A 20,803-nucleotide genomic window follows, 5' to 3' on the forward strand; every position below is an offset into this window, starting at 1 on the left:
TACGCACGCGATGCAGCAGCTACAGGAATGGTCATTAAACTGGAACCTTTCGGGGCCATTTGGATATACTACGATAATCGCTCTTCTCTACAGGTACTGATGTGTTTTGTCTCGATATACAGTAGCTAGCACCACAATTATGTCTCTCCCCAATCGAGGCTAAGCTCTACTACCGCCTCCGCCGGCGGACATCGTGATGATCTAGATAGATACCGATGGGCATGCTGTGTTGCGGATCGTTCATCTCCAGCCTTGGGTCCCGCCTGCGCCGCTTTTCGGCGCGCACGCGTCCCGGAACCCAAAGGACCTGCTTGACAGCCCGCTGAATTAAAACGTTGTCATGGGACGTCCCCCTCCCCAAACCAAACCGAACCAAACCCGCGAATGCAAGACAATACTACGTGTTGGGAGTTATTCCAACTGGACCATACTGGTGTGCGGGGCTGCCTTTGCTCAGACGAGTGAGTTCCTCCCGATTGGTTAGTTATCCTGCTGCCACGCTCTCCATCCTATTTCCCCCCTTCTTTTCAAATGTCCATTGAACCCCATCCAATCCGTCCCCCATCAAAAGAGGTCGTCGTTTTCCAATTTCCGTTCCCTTCCGTCACAACATCCACGTCCTCTTTCATGAGCCCGACTCTCCTACCCTTCCATCAATCCCCCTCCGAATATACCCAGAAACGACGAGCTCTTCCTCCCTCTCTCCAATCATTAGACATTTACACAGAAAAGACGGAGGAAAGAAAAAAATTAAGCATATACGAGAAAAAAAAACCTCCCCCCGTTTGCACAAGAAGAAGAAAGAACGTCTTCCCTCCTCCATCCATCCATCCATCCATCCATTCATTCATTCATTCACAAACCCCTCAGCACCAACAGCGCCGCCGCCACCGCCGCAGCAGCAGCACCCAACACTCCCCCACGACCCCCAACCTCGGCCGCCGCCCCAGCGCCACCCGTTGCCGACGCCGACGCCGCCGCCGACGCCGACGCGTCACCAGACCCCTCCGTCGTCGCCGTCGCCGTCGCCGTCGACTCCGACGACACCGTCACGACCGTCTCGTGCGCCGCAGCGACGGTGCTCGTGCTCGCCGGGACCGTCGTCGGGGGCACGACGCTATCCGCGCGCGTCGTCACGCCATCGACCGTCGTCCCGGTGACGACGGTGCTGGCAGGCCGAGTGGACGCAGGCACGACGACGACGCTGGCGGGCACGGTGGAGACGACGGTCGTCTCGACGGCGGTCACGACGACGGCGCTGCCGGTGGCGCCGAGCGCGGTGAGGGGGATGGCGGAGCCGACGCCGGCGGCCGTGTACTGCGGGGGGATGCTGAGCGTGGCCGTGTCGGGCCTGTCGGCGGCGGCGTCCGGGTCCGAGGGGTCGTAGAGGTTCTTGTTGCCGCCGGCGTAGGCGCCCGAGATGAGGTTGGCGGTGCCGCCGCCGCCGCCGCCCGAGGCGGAGGAGGAGGAGAAGGCGCCGGTGGCGATGGTGCCGGAGCTGCCGTCCGGGAAGACGTAGTTGGTCGTGAACTTGTCGTAGCAGAAGGGGATGTTGTAGGAGGAGAGGAGGACGCAGGAGGTGCCGGTCGCGCAGCAGAAGGAGGGGGTGTCGCGGGGGTGGATGCTGTTGTTGTTGTTGTTGTCACGCTTGAAGTTGATGCCTTGGACGGAATCGAGGAGGGAGAGGTAGAGACCGGACAGCTCGGGACCGAGAGGGGGGAGCTTGTCGGTCGAGGCGCCGGAAGGGTTGCAGACTTGCAAATTGGAGCCGCAGGAGGAGTCTTCTTTCTCGCGCGTGACGAGGAGAGAGGGGTCGAGAGGGCTGCTCAGAGCGCGGTGGGCGAGGGCAGCAGTGCAGCTGGCGATAAGGAAGGCGGTCTTCATGCTGAACACAGCCAGAAGTTTGTAGAGAAAGTAACGAATGACGGACGAGAACGAAGCGCTCAAGTGTACCCCTCCACTGAAGATTCGGAAGCAGGTGGGTACCGCTGACGAGACTGAGCGAGGCGTCTCCCGGTCTGTATCACACAAGAGGAGTCGATCACAAAGCCAGCGAAAACGAACAGTCGGGCCAGACGCCGATCAGGAAGGATCAGATGGGCAGAATGCAAGTGAGACGTGCAGAAACGAGTGACGGTATGCAGGGACTGTGACACTGGCAAAGCGTGAGGATGGCGGGGGATCCTGGAGCGAGGGTAGAACAGCAGATTCAGGCGTCGGTGGGAAGAAGAAAAAGCAGCAGAGTGGGAGAAGAACAGCACTAGAGGGTGCGAGGAGAGTGACAGGGCGGTGCCAGCTGAAGGCGGGCGTGAGCCGTGGTTGCCAACCAGCCCGCGCCGGCTGGCCAGATTAAAAGTGGCAGAACTGGCCATTCAGCGCTGGGGCGCGGGGCGGAAGAGCGGCAGGCGTGGAGGCCAACCCTGTCGGCGGCGCATGACGCGGAGCAGTAACTGGAACGGATGATAATAATAATACTGGGAGGCATAAGGCGATGGAAAGTCCGGCCAGCTACCTGCGCCTCTGAGTGGTCAGCGCCTGCCAGGCACGGTCTATCACCCCGGCCGGGCGTTCGCCGAGCGAAAGCTAGCAGATTGGGGAGGACTTAACGGTCTCGGCGCTTGGCAAGCGCTCGTCTAAATAAAGGTCAGCTCGAAGGCTCGATGGGTGTGGAGAAGCAGTTGTGAGGTCCAGCTTAAGTTGGTGAGCAGGTGAGGCAGCTCGCAGGGCCGGCCGCCTTCCTCCCCGTCGCGCGGCGGGTGCAACCACCCCTGCTGTTTCGGCCGTGCCACCGTGCCTACCTGGCTGCCGCATCTGGTTCCTCGCGCTCGCGTTTCGCATCCTGGCGCTTTGGGCTTGGCTTCCACACTGCTGCATGCAACACACTCGTGACCGGCACAGCAGTCGCCTGAGCCTCAGCCGCCGCCCAAGCAAATCCATCGCCATGTCTCAAAGTCTTTGCTGCTCCGTCTCACCTGCAGTGCGCACCATGCTTCCCGCCAGCACTGCATCCCATCGTGATGAGCTCGCTCGGCCAGTTGCATTGTCCGACTGCGTGCTACAACTCCGCATGCTCACGTAGCACTGCATCCACTCTCAACATCTGGGCATTCAAAGGATTCGTAGTTGCTGACCGCGAAAAGAGCTAGCTAGGGCAGCCCCATGCATTGCCCGCCAGCCATCGACCAAAGTTACAGACTCGATCGCCCAGCAGCAATACCTGCGAGCTCTCTTGACGCCCTCCAGGACATGCGCTCTTTCCCCCTCCAAGACCAACACCATAGCGCCGTGAAATGCCGGAATAGCCCTTCGGCTTTGCTTTTAGGGCAAGGATTGGGCCTCCCCCAAACAATCCAATAGGTAATAACCAATCAAGAGAAACGACTCTTTACGGCGTCTCTTGCAGCTATTAGGAACAAGTGATGAACCTGCCATCGAGCTGTGCCACAAACGGTCCTTGTGGGGATCCGGTGCGGGAAGATCCAGGACTAGGTTGTACACAGACAGTACTGCTCGAACAGACAATGCGCTCGCTGTCATCATGTCTGCTAACATGATATGTTGATGATTCCGATGCGTGTCGAGAGTGCAACTGCGGGACAGCCACTAGACTGATGCAGGAGACTCTCACTGCACGTTGAGATAGAACTCCTCTGGACGTATTCCGAAAGCCCCTAAGCGCTGTACAAAATTCATCATACATACCATGCATCAACCTACTGCTGTCCAGCACCGTTGTTTTGGTTACTGAGATTTCTTAGAATCTCCTGGATCGCAGCGGCACTGTTAGCCGAACTTTGCTGAGTTTGATTCTGTATCTGGCCCTGGCCCTGGCCCTGGCCTTGGCCGCCAGTGTTTGCCTGAGCTGCAGCCATCGCTTGGACCATGCGCCATGCGTCGGCAGCTTGCTGGTTATTCCACTGAGAAGTGTACGCAGCTTGCTGAGGAGCTTGGTACGGTGCCTGTGTACCGTAAGACTGCTGCTGCTGCTGCTGTTGCTGTTGCTGCTGCTGTTGCTGTCCTTGGAAGAAGGCCGGGTTCACAAAGGCACCAGCCGGGAAGTTGGAAGATGCTTGTGAGGTATTCTGGCCAAAGGTGACTGGTGAGGGGGTACTCTGAGGCCATGCGTATGCTTGAGGACTGTTGAACTGGAAAGGTGAAGAGGACTGCTGGGGATAGGACGGGTTCACCTGCGGCGGTGGAGGCGGAACGAAAGAGAATGCCTGCTGAGGAGGCGCTTGCGTCTGAGGCGGGTTCTGTTGGGTTTTCAGATGACCAGCGGAGCTTTGAAGTCCGCCTCCTCCACGAGCACCACCACCACCACCTCCGCCACGTCCGCCTCGCTCACCACGTCCGCCACGCTTTCCACGTCCCCGGTGAGGTTTGTATGAACCAGGCTGTCCCTCCACTGGAGCACCACCTTGGTCCATCATCTGGTGATGGAGATTGTCCGGCCTCTTCATGGGGGTGTACATGTCCGTTCCGTCGTCGTCGTAACTCAAAGCACCCGTGTATGCCTGTTGAGGAGTGGCCTTGCCGCCGCCACGGGGTCCGTGTTTCTCTTCATGTGCAGCGCGTTTCTTTTGTTTCTGCTGGCGCTTGTACTCGGCCTCAGCTTCGTCATCGGAGAACTCAATCTCATTGTCGCCGACCTCTTCGTCAAACTGGTTGGATGCATCCGTGCCCTTCAGGTTCTTCAGAGGCTGCGTGAAGACGTAAGTGGAGTGACTGTCGACGTAGTAAATGGTCAGGCCCTTCACAAGGCCAGCCTCGGTGATTTCTTCGCCGTTGTTGAAGGCCACAGTGTAGAGGGGTTCTTGCACTCTGCCAAGGGTGTCGGCTACAGCGCCGATGACGGACCGGTCATCTTTGCACAATACCGACCCGCCCTCAAGCACCTGGTACTCGCCCGTCGTGTTCGCCCTGATGAGGATCATGTTGTCGACTATGCTCTCGACATCCCCAAGCTCGGTAATCTTCATCTCCGGCGTCACAGTAACCTTGGGCTTCTCGATCTTCTCCTCGACGACCTCGTTCGCGGTGCGAAGCTGCGCCGCCGGGCCTTTTCCACCTTCATCGTCGCCATATTCTTCCTGCATCAGGATGCGGGCGGCCTCGGCAGCGTCGAGCATTGGGTATTCGTCATCGTCGCTTTCCTCTTCCGAAGATGTATCGCTAGAGGTGTCTGAGTCGTCGGACGACTCGGCATCCGAGGAATCAAACTGCCACTCGGCACTCGGATTGCCCTTGTTCGCCTCGGCGGCCTGCAAAAACTCAGGATCTGCCTTCGGCTTCCGCTCGATCATGCCGTCGTCGCCGTCTGCCATAGTAGCGTCGCCATTCGCAGTAGCGGTGCTCGCCGAAGGACCGGAACTCTCAGCCATTGAAGTATCCTGGCCATTCTCATCCTGATTTACAGCTGTGTCGCCCTGCACTTCGACATTTACCGGCTTGTCTTGGGGCCGGTCAGTCTTTTCTATGAAGAGCGCCTCTTCCTTGACGGGAGCGGCGGCTTGCAGGGAGCTTTCCTCGAGCTTTTGGCCTAGTGTTTGGATGTTTGAGGTGCGATCGGTGGGAGGAATGTTGGTGTCGACGACAGCGGGTTTCTCGTCCAGCGCGTCTGCGGATGCACCTGCGGGCGGCGCATCGCTGGTCGGAGGCGCTTGCGCGTGGGGGTCGGGGGTGATGGAGGGCGAAGGAGCGGCAGGCTGCTGCTGCTCAGAGCTCAGTAGGCCGAGGCCAGGAATACCGCCCTGGAAAGACATGATCATGCAGTGGGGATTGTGTGGGAAAGAAGCGGCGGACGGTAGGCGCAAAAGAAGAGCGTCTGGAAATTTTGCGCGCGGGCGCAGGGGCGATCCGAGCTGGACAGCCCTATGACGACGCGGCACCAGGCGCGGCGCAGGGCTCCGGCACGCATTTGTTGGGCGATGCCACGCGTGAGCTTCTGAGAGCGACAACTCCACCGCAACAATGCCGCCAAAAGCTCAGCCCAAGGGCAAGAAGTGCGATCCGATGCAATTGCCCGCTCCAGGCACGCCGCTGACCCCGTGCGCAGGCCCGCGCCCGACTTCAACCCCGTCGTAGCCTTCTACCTCTTCTGCGGCACCCACATCATCTCCGCCCTCTACGCCCCAGTGCAGGACTGTGACGAGGTCTTCAACTTCTACGAGCCCACCCACTACCTGGACCACAAACACGGCCTGCAGACATGGGAATACTCGCCCGAATATGCCATCCGGAGCTGGGCGTATGCTGGCATCCACGCCGCCATTGCCGCCGTCGCTAGGCTGCTCCCCGGCAGCACCAAGACCACGCAGTTCTACTTTGTCCGCCTTGCTCTGGGCTTCTTTTGCGCCTGCTGCGAGACGCGCCTGTTCTCGACCATCGCAAGGACCCTGAACCCCCGCATTGCTGTGTTCTTCCTCATTGCCATGGTCTTTAGCCCGGGCATGTTCCATGCCTCGACCTCGTACCTCCCTTCGAGCTTTGCCATGTGCACAAACATGCTGGCTGCATCCGCCTTCATGGACTGGAAAGGCGGCCTCAGGACGGCTGCAGGCATCTTTTGGTTTGCCGTAGGCGGCATTCTCGGGTGGCCCTTCGCCTCCGTCCTGGTTCTGCCGTTCGTTGCCGAGGAGCTTTTCCTTGCCCTGCAGACCGGCTCCATCTTTGACACTGCTAGAAGATTCCTCGATGGAGCCGTGCGATCTGTCTGCCTCCTGGTCCGTGACATCATCCGTAATCGATCATGCACTGTTAGCTCACGCTTTGCCAGGTCGTGTCGGAGTCGATTAACTCGTTCTTCTACCGAAAGCTCGTGTGCGTGCCGCTGAATATAGTCCTCTACAATGTCTTCAGCGGCCCGGGTAGAGGGCCCGATATCTACGGAACCGAGCCCTGGCACTTCTACGTCCGGAACCTCATCCTGAACTTTAATGTTTGGTTCGTTCTGGCGGTTGCTGCACTCCCGTTGCAAGCGTTCAGCCAGCTCTTCCGCAAGCAGCCCTCGACCAAGTCAAGCATCCTAAGAGGCATTATTTTCGTGTCACCCTTCTACCTGTGGCTCACCATCTTCACCCTTCAGCCTCACAAGGAGGAACGCTTTATGTATCCCGTCTACCCTTTCCTGGCGTTGAACTCTGCCATTTCTTTGCATGTTCTTCTTACGTATTTTGGATCCTCGGATCCCCACCGCCTGATCGGTAGGATCCCAGCCAAGCTGAAGTTGGGCGTCGCCGTTGTCTTCGTCGTGGGCGCAATTGATATTGGCGTCTGGCGCGCGATGGGATTGAGTACTGCGTATTCGGCACCGCTGCAGGTATATGGACCCCTGCACGAAGCGGGAGGATCCAAGCCGGGTGACACGGTTTGTCTTGGGAAAGAGTGGTACCGATTTCCGTCCTCTTATTTCCTGCCCGACGGTGTCAAGGCCAAGTTCGTCAAGAGCGCTTTCACCGGACTTCTTCCTGGCGAGTTCAGCGAGGCAAACGTTGGCTTCGGGCTGTACCCGGGTGCGTGGCTGATCCCGTCCGGCATGAACGACGAGAACAAAGAGGACCCGGGAAAATACGTGAGCAGAGATTCCCCCTCCCGTTGTTCCAGCTAACAGCGTATCAGACGGACATCGAGCACTGCACCTTCATGGTCGACTCGTCGCTACCGAGCTCGACGCCATCTGAGCTGGAGCCGGACTATGTTGGAGACACAGCGACCTGGGAAGCAGTGAAATGCGAAAGGTTCCTTGATACAGCGGCGACGAGCACTATCGGCCGGCTTGGGTGGGTGCCAGATCTCCCGTTCGTTCCAGAACGCCACCGCAGAAGGTGGGGAAGATACTGCTTGCTCCGCCGCAAATCAGCATCGGGCGACTCGGCGTAGAGGGCTCGATGGATTCATCAGGCTCTTCACGGGTGCGGGCCGGAGTATAAACTTTGCCCAAGACGGCGTGCTAGGAGGGTGCGGAGCAGTTGGGGTTCCCAGAGACTTGACCAATCCCTGCGCACGTCACTGGCGGGGGCCAACTTTACCCCATCGGGCAAACGAACCCCGACTCCAGGATAGAGATAAACCCAACCCCACAGTGGGTTATCGCTGCGGCCAAGGGAACATTTTCTACTATCGTGCGCGACATCAGTGGACAGTCCCAGTAGGAGTGGTCGCCGGCCCTGCAACACTTCAGCCATATATTGTTAGCTAAATAGCCCGCTGCCGGTCTCGTAGTGATTTGCAGTGGACCAATTCCTAGCCTTGTTGTCCTCTCTCATCCTCCACCCATCCTCACCAAGCACGTGTTTGCGTGTCACAGTCGTGCGATGATGGACTCCCTCAAGCTGCGGGCCAGAGAAGCGATCGAGTCCGCCCACGCCCAGGCTGCATCGAAAGCCTTCCAAGATCATGTCATGGACAACCCGCAATCGCTCATCTATACCGCCCTCGCCGTCGCGACCTTCATCTGGGCGTCAGTGTTGATTGTTCGCCGCTTCAAGCCCAGCAAGACACCATCAAGACGCGGTTCACCGGATCCTGAGAAGCCGAGCAAGTTCAAGGTCGATCGTCCGCCTGGAGGTGAGTTCCCTTCAGCTTACACGACACAGCCTCGGTCCATGCACATTTATGTATATACGTGACTGACACTCAACCACGCACAACAGTATGGCCTCCATCAGACTTCAAGCGTCCAGCCGCCGAGCCGTACCCGAACTGGTCAGTCGACACGAGCAAACCGCGCCCCTACCGGCCCTTCCGCTACGGACCCAAATACAACACGACCATGGGCCTGCGCACGATGGACTGGAACGAGTGGATCGAGCTAGACAACCACTACCACGACTTCCACGCAAAGAAGGCGGCACGACTGGCATCGCCGCGCGCCGCAAAGCTATACCACACCGCGCCCGAGGTATACGACGGCGCGGTCGAGCTGCTCGAGGAGCTGTGCTCGTACCTGCCGCAGCGGTACCCCACCATGTTCAAGAAAACCCCCGTCGGCATGGACAACGTCGTGACGGGCGAGTCGCTCAACATCGTCGAACGCCCGCTCAAGGAAGACCCGATGGTCATGTGCGCGCGCCAGATCCAAGACGACCTCGCCATCATGTTCGAGCGGCCCGACGGCCAGTACTACCTGCTCGCGGGCTGCATCCTGCTCGCGGGCTTCTGGCGGCTCGAGGACAAGCTGGGCATGCCGCTGAGCGAGATCCACACGTCGGCCAGCGTGCCCGAGTACAAGACGAAGCTGGAGAAGGGCATGATGAACTTCTTCCGCCGCGTCCGGCCCGAGAACCCCGTCGTGCGCAACAACTACTTCATCCAGGTCGACGACGACCTCGCGTGGAGCTACAGCATCGGGCCCGAGGACGGCGAGGAGGGCACCATCGGCTGGTTCTCCGCCGAGAAGGACCGCGCCATCAAGCATCATTTCTTCCGCAGCGAGAGGCAGAGCTTGAGGAGGTGCGTCAAATTTGTCTTTCCTCTCCTTCTCCTTCTTCTTCTTCCCTCCCATCCCCATATTCGCGATTACTCCACACAGAGTCAAACAAGAAAGAAAGAAAAAAAAATCAAAAAACTGACAACCGATCAGACTCCCCCGCTCCGGCGGCGTCGTCTTCACCATCCGCACCTATTTCCACCCCATCACCGACATCTGCGACGAGCCCTACGTCCCCGGCCGCCTCGCGTCCGCCATCCGCAGCTGGAACGGCGAGGTGTCGTCGTACAAGGGCCGCGAGCGCTTCGAGAACGTCCTGCTCGAGTACCTCGACAAGCGCCACGAGGAGCAGCTGGCCGCCGGCCTGGAGCTGGACAAGGAGGACGAGGTCAGGCAGTATCCGTGGTAGTAGTTTATCTTTTTGAAGGAAATGTTTTTTTTCTTTTTTTGGGCTGCTATGGTCGTCGCTGAGGGAGCCGGGCGGAAATGTGTCTGTCGGCTTTAGCGGTTGTGTTACGCTGGTGTTGGTTTTTTTTCTTTCTTTCTTCTTTTGTTACCCAGTCATGATCTTTTTTCTCTAACAGCGGGTCATGTTGCTTGCTAGCGGTCTCGGCACATCGGGGTGCGAGAGAATTGGGCTCACTAGAGTTTTACGTGGATAGTGGAATCCGGAATATGGATGTATTTGTACACTTTTCAGACTCGCAACCAAATCCCTATCAATTTATTTCAACTGCCCACGCACGTAGGAAGGACAAAGCAATCTTGAAGGAATTGAGGCACAAGGGACGTGTTTTGATCTTGTGTTGCAATACATCAACAGATTGTAATGCAAAGCTCCATTCCTAGATCCAAATCAGAACCACAGCTACCGACCGACAACTGTCTTCTCTCCATATCGAACACTTCATACAAGCCTCCACCCCAGTCTCTTTATAGCCATCTAACCAGCAGTGCGACGACAAACAGCCTGCCTACCTCCTTTTCCGCATATCAAGCCAGAACGAAAGCGCGTCCCGGGCGGAAAGTCTATTCTATATTTATTCGTTTTTTCTTCTTCTTCTTCTCCATTACCCAAAGGGGAGCTTCTCCCATCTCTTCCCACGAGAAACACGAAGAACGCCGATATGTCAAGCTGGGAACAATGAGTTGAGATCAACGACACCAGTTGTATACTAAAAACTCCACAATACGCCAGTGCGGGGGAAACAAAATATCCTGTGAGGGACAGTGGGAAACTACTTCAAACCCATTGACCTGCGAACGCCAGACCAAAAGCCGGCCTTCAGATAGGAGAGGGGAGTATATCCCGCGAAGAGAGGGATGAGAACAGGAAAGAAAGGAGAACGCTTAAGAATCTGGATAGCGGGTTTGCGCATATGCGCATACAGTATTTACAAGGGAAAGGAATAGCTGATCAACGACATGATCGTCAACCTGGCTCTTGCTGCTCTTGGTATGATGGTGGCGGCAGCGTCTCACTGCTTGTTGAAGTCCGGCGCGCTCCTCGCCTTCTTCAACACACGATGCCGAGCTAGCAGCTGAGAGATCATGAAGTGACTGACGTCTTCATCGGCGTAGTAGGACAGGTGAGAGGCGATACTAGCGAGCAGGGAGATGTCGAAGGCGCCCCTATTGTTCCGTTAGTCACGCTTCGTCCCCCTTTTTTGTTCCGGTTCGGCCATGTATTGACTTACTCCTGAATGCTGTAATCCACTCGCCCGTTGCTGTTCAACGCCCTGACCTTAGCCTCCTCGCGCCTCAGCTTGCGGCTGCGCTCCTCAATCTCCTGCCATTCGCGCTGCTCGCCAAGATCGCGAGGATCGGCATCGCCGCGCTCCTTTGCGAAGCCCGAGTAAAGCGTCTCCAGCTCCGAGTCGATCAGGGTTGGCGGGTGCTGGCCCTCTTCCCCGCTTTCGACTTTGGTCGGCGTCGTCGTCGGGTCGGTAGAGCTGCCCTGTTGGTTTTGCGCCAACTTGCGTTTCTTGTCATCGTTTATGTTCGCAGCTTCTGTGGCGGCGCCACTGTTCTCCTGTAGAGAAGCTGCGGCTGCTGTTGAGGAGACGGCTGGGTTGGACGCGCCGTTGCCTGTGTTAGCAGAGAGAGGGCCGCGAGATTGGCTTGCAATCGGGTTGCCGAGTTTAGATGCATCATCCGCAGTAAGCCCAAGACTTCGGTTGAGCAGGCTGCTCGCAATGCCCGAGCTGAGACTTGACCACAAGCCAGAAACACTCTGTCCCACGCGTGCACCTATGCCGGTCAGACCCTGCGCGACAGGAGCGCCAAAGATGCCTTTTTTGGTGTAAGGAAGCGGCTGAGGCTTCAAGGCCGACATGGCTGGAGAAATCAGAGGCTCGAGCCGATAACTGATGGGATCGGTGGGATGGAAGACGTTGAAGATGCGTTGGCACTTCGGTGAAGAAGTAGTGATTTCGAAGTGGCTTTCCTGGCTTGAAGATGAAGGTCGGGCCGGGTCCCCTAAGAAAGGATCGTCCGTCTGCATTTGAGAGTCCGGGTGCAGTTTGCTCTGCGAAATACGAGCTGCGATGGTTTTGCCATGGAGCATCTGGAAAAGACCAATGGGTGAGCCGAGGGCATAGAAATCCTCAACGTCAAAGTCTAGCTTCAGGTCTTCTGCTCGTCGATGGTGCTTGTAATGTTTCCCGTGGGCCTTGTCCTCCTTCTGGTTGCAGAGTAGATCGAACATAATCGCAGATCCAAGAGAATGTCCAACAAGGCTGACCTTGCCATTGAATTCGGGATTCCGATCTTGGAAGAGCTTGTAGATTCTGTTACATTCTTGGAGAACAATCTTGGAGATGTGGCTCTTGTAAGCAGGACTTTGATAAAGAAGGACATCCAGGGCGAGGTCAGTTATCAGGTTCCGCACGGCCGGAACCCCTTCCACCGTGATGTTCTCCAGACTAGGGTACTCATCATCCTCAATCGAATGAGCGTCTCCAAGGTCGAACTCCCGCCTGTTATGTTTCAGACTTTGCTTGGGAAAGTCAAGGAGATGGCGCCAGACGATTGGCAAGACCTGCACGCGGCAGTTTTTGGGTAGTTTATCAACCTCCCCGTTCAAAGCCTGCAGGTCTGCCGAGCCGGCATATACAGACTTCAGAGTCTTGCGAAGAGTGTTGACGTCGTGGACGAAGTTGACCGACTCCATCCTCATCCCCAGGCGTTGGCCAATGCCGTGGGTGACAAGCAAGAGATGTTCGATCTCACGGCCTTGCTCTTCTCCCTCCTGCTCCTTGTAATCCTCCCGGATCTCCCTCTCGGCGCGTTTTCGGACCTCTTCCTCTTGTTTCTCGAGGTCTTGGGGGTCAGTCGAAGCCATCAAATTCGACATCTGGCGCTCAAGCGTCCGGCGACGAGCGTTAGCAGGAGTCTCTTCGACTTCACTCTGCTCCCCAGACGACGTTTCCACGGCTTTTGCTTCTTGTTTGGTTGACGCCTCAGCCTTGGCGTCTGCGCTGGTCTCTTTGTCGTCCTTCTCATCCTTGGTAGACTTTTTCTTAGCCTTTTCCCTTTCCTTCTCCTTCTCAGCTTTAAGATCCACGTAACCGCGGACGATCTTGACGCCTGCAAAATGGCCGCCTCCAGCGAAACGTTGGTACATAGTGCTGCTCATGCGCGAAAGAAAATCATCGGTGAGAAGCCATGCGGTAGCAGAGTCCTGATAAGTGACAACAGAGTTCATGTGAGCTCCAAACAACCGGTGTGTCTTGGGCGGTTCCGGTGCTTGGGGGTCCTTGGGCTCAGGTGCTGAGCTCTCGGGTGCTGAGTCTGGCCCGGAGTCCCCTGAGGCCGAGGCAGTCGTCGCGGACCGTTGGATACCCTTCATAGACTTATTCGGATCTTCGCCGGGTGGCATGGAGGTGGGACGCGATTTGGGCTGTGATGCGGAGCGTGGTCGTTCTTGCTTGGCAAAGCGCCAGGGTTTTACCTTGATGTAGCCCTCCTCTAGCTGGTTTGCTAGGTTCTCATCGCAAGGCCGAAGAGACGTGGTGCTGTCTACTCAGAAGGGTTAGGGCATTCACGCGCTCAGCTCTCCGAAAAGACGTTACCTTGGAAGAACCATGTGCCTCTCCGCACTTCGTATACGGCACCGATCCAGTATGCAGGAGCCAGCTCCCGGTCCTCAACGTCCACGTCGAAGAGGAAGTCTTCGTTTACGGGGACTTTGGCCTTGAGCACGCCGTTCGGCTCCGATCTCTCCCAGCGAACGTTGCGCTCCTTGATCTGCCACTGCTCAGGTTCCTCGTTCCCAGCGGTATCCTGGCCACCTCCTTGGTCTTGCAGCTTCTTGCGCTCAGCCTCCTCGGCCTCGTCACATATTTTCTGAAAGGTGGCCTCAAGGGCACGCGAGTCGCCGGTCGAGAAGGGGTTCCATTTCTTCGGCTGCGGCGGCTTGTCCGATTTGTTGGCGCTGTTGGCAAAGACCAGGGCTTTCCGCTTGGGGATGTCAACGGCATGAAACCACTGCACGCTCAGCGGCGGGCAGTCCCTCGGATACTTCTTCAGACTCAGGCGATGCCTGTGGGTCACAGTGTGGTCGGCTCCTCTGCTCTGCTGGGTGAGGTTGAGCTCGGGCGGCTGCGGTTCGCCGGAGTCGGGGGCGGGATGGGTCTGGGGCGTCTGGTTGCGCGAACCCCAGGGCGAGATGGCGTTGATGCCTGCGGCAAGGTAGGAGCCTGAAGGCCTCGCGTCCGGCGCGGTCATGTTGGTGCCAAGCGGGCCGGCGCGGCCCTGGAGCTTGTCGACCCAAGCTCGCGACTGCTTGACAAGTTGGTCAGCGGGGCCAGCGGGGGCCTGACGCTTGAGGTGATGGAGGAGGTATGCGGGGAAGCCTCTGCGCGCCAAGGTCACGGCTTGTTCGACGGCGGTCGTGTGGAAGAATGGAGCGGCTGACAAGGGCAGCGCCAGCCAGGAGCCAGCTATACGACTGCGGCCTCAGCGCGGGCCAGGAGGGACGGTGATGCGGGTGGCCTGTGGCAGGCCGAACATCAACGTCACAGGAAACGGTCCCCGCCTCAGCCCTAAAGACCCCTTGGTTGCCGACCGCCGACCCCGGCCCGGCTGCCGCAACCGCTTGGACGCCCCGCTTAGCTTGGGCTCTTTCCTTCGCCCTCCCTTCTCCCTTCACCCAAACACGTCCCCAATGCTGCTGGCCGTTCGCGTCTTTGCTGCTGGCTTGGTGGCGTCCCGCCTCCGCGGACTCCCCGCCGCCTGTTTGCACCTGCTCTACCTGAGACAGCCCCGGGTGGGCCGGCTGTCTGCCGCCGCGTCTCGCGCGATGCACGCTCCAAAGCCAGCCGTCATCTCCGAGTGCGCGACTCGCCCACCGCCCGGCTCACCCGAGTAAGACACTTTGGACTCTCTCGTTGCTTCGGCCCGCTCGCAGCCACCGCCGATGCTTAGGAACCACTGACCACCAAAATTCTCCATCTCTTACCTCAAGGACCCTCCTAGCGTGACACGTCAAGTGTGTAGCTCACAGAGACCCGACCACGCCCCGGTTTCAATGACACTGGATTGGACCCTTCTTTGTTGCTCCAACTGCCGATACCTCGAAGGCCACCCTCGGAACTTGATTGCCTTCCATGGTCGCTTGACCTACCGGAGCACGGTGCATGTCATCTTTGGTCTCGGCTCCAGATCTGGACTCCGGTGCACTCCTCTCAGCGAGCATTATTGGGTGTGTGCAGCTTCCCAGCAAGCCATCTACACCCTACAGAGGCACCCGGCGGGCCTATAGCGGTAGGCAGCTAAAATCCCGAGAGCCAAGATACAGCGGAAACTGAAAGTGAGGCTAGTAGCCGTCATCCGAAACCTTGAACGGATTTCCCTGTTGCGTGCGTGCCTGAGGCATACAATGCTCTCAACAAAGGTATGAACGAATACGGGCACGCTTTGGGCGCCTCAAACATGGATGAAGCCTGGCACACTTTCCGGACTGCCGCCCTGCACATGAGGCCAGAAATTAACCCGGCTCTTAAGTTGTCCGATGAAGTTGGCAATTGGCCAGCCAAGTCTAGCCACTTCGTCCCCGCCCTCCGTCAGAGCATTTTCCTGCTCAAAGTGGGTTTTGATCTTCGCGCAGGTGACCCCTACAGCTCACAGGTATCCAGGAACCGGATTGTAACAAACAATGTTCTCCCGCTCCTGCCTGACATGGGGCCGGCAGCCTAATAGCCTGTGGAGACTCTCGCTGCCTGCATGTTTCCTCCTGTAAGGAAGGCCTGCAAACCAGCCCAGCGATCCGCTTGCCAATAAGAAGCCACCGCATCACCGGAAGGTGGATCTTGTGCCGCTTTGAGGCCTATAGCGATCACTGCAACATTTCCATATCTGCACTTGCCCCACTTCAGCACAGAACATTCTTCAGCTTGAAGTGCGTCGCTGTTCACTATACTCACATCACCTGCAAGAACATGCATTTGCGGCTGCCATTGTGGCTTCTCTTTACAGCAACACACATCATCGAAACGACCTATGCATTGATGAAGACGGCTAATAATCACTGGCACAATGAACGTATCAAGGCCGCGGATTCGCTCCTCCTACTCTTTCTAGCTTGAACTCTCGGCTTACTCGTGTCGTGCGGAGACGTGAATGGATCAACCATACCCCAGCAGTCGGATGCAGCCAATCTTCTGAAGTTCTAACAGTGGCTGTGCCTCATTGCAGGGGCGGGGACCTCGAAATCGCTGCATACATCGCCATCGGAGAGGAGCCCAGTCAACAAGGCGACGCGAGGCAGAGCACCGTGAGAGTGCCGACTCGTGGAGATTGTCGACCTTTAAAGGCCCAGAACCGTTGAACAGAGAGGCAATGTGGTCGACGTAAGCTCACAGCTGCTTTTGACCGACATCCAGGATCGAGAGGAAGTGTTCCCGTTACCATGGGCAATGTGCATACACAACGTGCCACCCCGGAGCAAACCAGGAGAGATTGTTCGCAACTGTACTTGTACCGCCAATGTACAACGAATAGCGCAAGTGACAAGCTGGGAGTACAATCCGGAAGATCCGGGGGTTGCGTCTAGCTGAACGTATTGGATCCGGGGCCGCCTCCGTACGGCACGAACGAGAGGAGTCGCGCTTCCCAACCAGGGCTTTTCATATATCCGGCGCTGACCGAGAGCCAGTCAAGAGCAGCGGACAACATAAGGGGCTAGTCGCGCGCCTCCGGTTCCCCGGCAGCGACGATGATCACGAGATCGGCAACCCAGGATGATTCTTGCCCTCTGACAAACCCTCGCGTTCTTCTAGCATCTCGATTTCCGGGTGCGACTTGGGGATCTGCGGACTACTCTCGCCAAGTGTGCTGTGGAGTAGGGAAGATGCAGGAGACCACCCCCCTCTTGACTCGAAGCAATGCGGCATGCAGCGGCTGGAGCCTTTGCGCTTCCGCTACGGGCGGATATGGGCGCAGCTACAGGGATTCTTCCCCGCGTTGTCTGCAGGCATTGACCTCTACCCCACACTTCGGCATCGAGCCACTGTATCGAGTGTCCCGCCCGCGAACTTGCAAGCTCCGCGCGAGGCGCTCCCCTGATGCCATCAAAGAGCTCCCCCAATCGACCCTAACGGGCGGCACAACGAGGTCGAGCCGCCCTTTTTTTTTGGTGTTCTCCAAAAATGGACACCCAAGTATCGGCGGCCCTAGCGTTTTGCGGGGAAATAAAGTAAGCGGGGACGGGTGGCTGGCGGCGGCCTCCCACGTTGACGCACTAGCACGTAGTGACGCGTGTCGGGAATGGCCATCACTGCACGCTGCATAACACGGTTGAAGCCATGTATCCCGTAAGTACCTCGGGCGGGGGTGGTACCCTGGCCACTTCAACATGACCATTGCCCCACGTCTTATCTGTCTGGGCGCTGCTCGAATCCCCAGTCGCCACCTCGGTACTGAAACACAGACATGCAGCTGTCTCTCTCCTTGAGCCCTCTAGGGGCTTTTTTTGCCAGTTTCATGCATTCCGTTGACGTGCTCGGCCCTTCCGAAAAAGCGGCCAAGCCATGCGGAAATGTACATGTTTTCCGTCCTGGACCTCCAAAGGGGCGGCATGGGAACAGAGCAAGACGGAGCTATTTTTCCAGCTGGATGCCTGTTCCGGCTCCACCTCTGTGTCCCCAAGCCAGCCGCTGAGAAAATCACTCAGCGTCCACCAACCGCAACATGCCGGCCACTTCACGGCGGGTACGTATCGTCATACTTCAAGCGTATCGCCATCCGACTGCTCCTATTCCCAGCCCTCTCCAATTAGGGATCGCCTTGCTTAGACCCGGCACTAGCCTTGCATCCCAAGCGGGGAGTGCACTGCCCATACCACTATCAGCACCCATGACACTTGCAGGAACCCCACGCGTCGGGCGCTGTTGCCCAGACCGCTGGGGGCTTGCGGGCAACGGCCCCAAGTATCCACAAGCCTCGAAACCGGAGACTCGTCAGCCACTGCTTCCTTCCACTGTGCCGAAGATTGGTGATGCGGGGTCAGGGAGGGGATAAATATGACCGTCCTCTCCTCTGTACTGTCCTCCACAACCATCTTGCGGCGCTGGGTCCAACACTTCCTCGTCTGAGTCTGTGGTCCCGCCTTTCTCTATTTCCACATTGTGTTCTCGGACTGGCCCATTGGCCCTTTGGTCAAGATGACGGTTCCCGATGAGGTTGATATCATTGTGTGCGGTGGTGGTTCATGCGGGTACGTTGAAGACTTCGTACTTTGAGGGAGATTTTAACTGCTGACACCCTTCTCACAGCTGTGTTGTCGCTGGCCGTCTGGCCAATCTCGACCACGGCCTCCAGGTGATGCTGATTGAGGGTGGCGAGAGCAATCTAAATGATCCATGGTAAGTGCTCCACTTGACAATCCTGTACAACTGTGAACAGTTTCCTGACCTCTGCAGGGTGTTCCGGCCTGGAATTTACCCGAGGAATATGAAGCTGGACAGCAAGAATGCTTCTTTCTATTACTCGCGGCCTTCGGAGTGGCTGTCTGGCCGTCGTGCCATCGTTCCTTGCGCCAACATTCTGGGTGGCGGCAGCAGTATCAACTTCATGATGTACACGCGTGCCTCCGCCTCGGATTATGACGACTTCCAGGCTAAGGGCTGGACCACCAAGGAGCTGATTCCGTTGATGAAGAAGCACGAGACGTACCAGCGAGCTTGTAAGGTCTCCTCCGGAACCTCCCGTTGAAACTCGTGCTGACAACGTCCCCAGCCCAGAACCGGGATCTGCACGGATTCGAGGGCCCAATCAAGGTTTCTTTTGGCAACTACACCTATCCGATCATGCAGGACTTCCTGCGCGCCACCGAGTCCCAAGGCATTCCTACCACCGACGATCTTCAAGATCTAGTGACCGGCCACGGTGCTGAACATTGGCTGAAGTGGATTAACCGGTAAGATGACCCCGCACTTCATAGCTTGACCCAATACTGATTGATCGCAGTGACACTGGTCGCCGGTCTGACTCGGCCCACGCATACATCCACAGCACTCGGTCTGTCCACCAGAACCTGCATCTTGTCTGCAACACCAAGATCGACAAGGTCATCCTGGATGGGGACCAGGCAGTGGGCGTCAAGACCCTCCCTGCCAAGCCATTGCACCCCCAGCAGAAGCACGAGCCCAAGATCTACAAGGCTCGTAAACAAATCATCATCAGCGGCGGCACCTTGAGCTCGCCGCTCATCTTGCAGCGCTCTGGCATCGGTAATGCATACCATGTTCGCTCTCCCCGGAGTCCAAGACCACTGACAGTGCATTAGGTGACCCTGAGAAGCTCCGCAAGGCTGGCGTCAAGCCCCTCGTGAACCTGCCTGGTGTGGGTCTGAACTTCCAAGACCACTACTTGACATTCGCACCCTACCGGGCAACCCCCGAGACCGAGTCGTTCGACGACTTCATCCGCGGCAATCCCATTGTCCAGCAGAAGGTCATGGACCAATGGTTCGTCTCATGGTCGCACATCCAATCTCCCCCATGCGCGCAACTAACACAGTCTCCAGGAACATCAATGGCACGGGTCCGCTGGCGACCAACGGAATCGATGCGGGCGTCAAGATTCGGCCCACAGAGGAGGAGCTCAGATGGATGGACACCTGGCCGTGCCCGGAGTTCCGGTCCGGGTGGGAGAGCTACTTCAAGGACAAGCCGGACAAGCCGGTGATGCACTACTCGGTCATCTCGGGGTGGTTCGGCGACCACATGCTGATGCCGCCGGGCAAGTTCTTCACCATGTTCCACTTCCTCGAGTACCCCTTCTCGCGAGGGTCGACGCACATTGTGTCGCCCAACGCGTACGAGGCGCCCGACTTCGACGCGGGCTTCATGAACGACCGGCGCGACATGGCGCCCATGATCTGGGGCTACATCAAGTCGCGCGAGACGGCGCGGCGCATGAAGGCATACGCGGGCGAGGTGACGGCGATGCACCCGTTCTACGCGTACGACTCGGCGGCGCGGGCGCAGGACCTCGACCTCGCCAACACCAAGGCGTACGCGGGGCCGGACCACATCTCGGCGGGCATCCAGCACGGGTCGTGGAGTCGTCCGCTCGAGGCGGCGAAAGAAACGGCGCCCAACTACATCAACTCGGCGTGCCAGGGCCTGCGCGACGACCTCGAGTACAGCAAGGAGGACATCGAGGCCATCGAGGAGTGGGTCAAGCGCCACGTCGAGACGACCTGGCACTCGCTGGGCACCTGCTCGATGGGCCCCCGCGGCGGCAACAGCGTCATCAAGCACGGCGTCGTCGACGAGCGGCTCAACGTGCACGGCGTGCGCGGCCTCAAGGTGGCAGACCTGTCCATCTGCCCGGACAACGTCGGCTGCAACACCTACTCGACCGCGCTGCTCATCGGCGAGAAGTGCGCCGTGCTCACCGGCGAGGACCTGGGCTATAGTGGCTCCGCCCTCGATATGAAGGTGCCAACCTACCACGCCCCGAGGGAGATCACCCATCTCTCCAGGCTGTGAGTTGAGACTGATGATGTCTCGTTTCTCTTCTTCCGGCGAGCTGGAAGTCTGTTCTGCGCCCCCCGGGTTGATTCGTGTGTGCTTGTCTAACTTAATGGTTTCTCTTTTGATACGCTCAGTGCCGATCGGTCTTTTCCCTCTGTTACTGTTCTTTGTATCTAGTATGGAATGGAACGGTGATGCAATGAAATGAAATGCGCCTCCTGCAGAACTTGTGACGACCCTGTGTCTAGCATATATCGAGTGTTCAGACGCATGTTGGTTAATGAGGCTAGCACCGTACTGCGTGCTTAGCTAGTACTGGATATAAATCCAGGACTGAGAGGCTGCTGGCGGGCTGCCTTGGTTTCGTAGGGCGTTCAATCAGGACGGAGAAGCG

At 57.8% G+C, this 20,803-nt stretch overlaps 6 protein-coding genes across 6 annotated transcripts; 3 read left to right on the top strand and 3 right to left on the bottom strand.

Moving 5' to 3' along the window:
* Nucleotides 1-855: 855 nt before the first annotated feature.
* Nucleotides 856-1,884, bottom strand: BKCO1_3700086 (uncharacterized protein; the record flags this gene model as incomplete). Its single annotated transcript, XM_020275184.1, has 1 exon — nucleotides 856-1,884. One exon carries the CDS (start codon nucleotides 1,882-1,884, stop codon nucleotides 856-858), a length of 1,029 nt encoding a protein of 342 aa, XP_020128781.1.
* Nucleotides 1,885-3,713: 1,829 nt separating this feature from the next.
* Nucleotides 3,714-5,768, bottom strand: BKCO1_3700087 (snornp assembly factor naf1; the record flags this gene model as incomplete). Its single annotated transcript, XM_020275185.1, has 1 exon — nucleotides 3,714-5,768. The coding sequence occupies one exon, from the start codon at nucleotides 5,766-5,768 to the stop codon at nucleotides 3,714-3,716; it is 2,055 nt and encodes a 684-aa protein (XP_020128780.1).
* A 202-nt stretch (nucleotides 5,769-5,970) lies between these two features.
* BKCO1_3700088 (glycosyltransferase family 22 protein) lies at nucleotides 5,971-7,878 on the top strand (the record flags this gene model as incomplete). The annotated part of the gene is made up of 4 exons (XM_020275186.1): nucleotides 5,971-6,002; nucleotides 6,056-6,722; nucleotides 6,776-7,570; nucleotides 7,618-7,878. 4 exons carry the CDS (start codon nucleotides 5,971-5,973, stop codon nucleotides 7,876-7,878), a joined length of 1,755 nt encoding a protein of 584 aa, XP_020128783.1.
* Nucleotides 7,879-8,315: 437 nt separating this feature from the next.
* BKCO1_3700089 (alpha-mannosyltransferase) lies at nucleotides 8,316-9,836 on the top strand (the record flags this gene model as incomplete). Its single annotated transcript, XM_020275187.1, has 3 exons — nucleotides 8,316-8,565; nucleotides 8,652-9,450; nucleotides 9,581-9,836. The coding sequence occupies 3 exons, from the start codon at nucleotides 8,316-8,318 to the stop codon at nucleotides 9,834-9,836; spliced, it is 1,305 nt and encodes a 434-aa protein (XP_020128782.1).
* A 1,069-nt stretch (nucleotides 9,837-10,905) lies between these two features.
* BKCO1_3700090 (ddhd domain-containing protein) lies at nucleotides 10,906-14,155 on the bottom strand (the record flags this gene model as incomplete). The annotated part of the gene is made up of 3 exons (XM_020275189.1): nucleotides 10,906-11,059; nucleotides 11,125-13,447; nucleotides 13,501-14,155. The coding sequence occupies 3 exons, from the start codon at nucleotides 14,153-14,155 to the stop codon at nucleotides 10,906-10,908; spliced, it is 3,132 nt and encodes a 1,043-aa protein (XP_020128884.1).
* Nucleotides 14,156-18,090: 3,935 nt separating this feature from the next.
* On the top strand, nucleotides 18,091-20,424 carry BKCO1_3700091 (alcohol oxidase; the record flags this gene model as incomplete). The annotated part of the gene is made up of 7 exons (XM_020275190.1): nucleotides 18,091-18,143; nucleotides 18,202-18,291; nucleotides 18,349-18,611; nucleotides 18,665-18,845; nucleotides 18,896-19,158; nucleotides 19,215-19,395; nucleotides 19,455-20,424. The coding sequence occupies 7 exons, from the start codon at nucleotides 18,091-18,093 to the stop codon at nucleotides 20,422-20,424; spliced, it is 2,001 nt and encodes a 666-aa protein (XP_020128885.1).
* Between the last annotated feature and the right edge of the window lie 379 nt (nucleotides 20,425-20,803).

The sequence above is a fragment of the Diplodia corticola genome, assembly GCF_001883845.1.
Source record: "Diplodia corticola strain CBS 112549 chromosome Unknown scaffold37, whole genome shotgun sequence".
NCBI lineage: Eukaryota > Fungi > Ascomycota > Dothideomycetes > Botryosphaeriales > Botryosphaeriaceae > Diplodia > Diplodia corticola.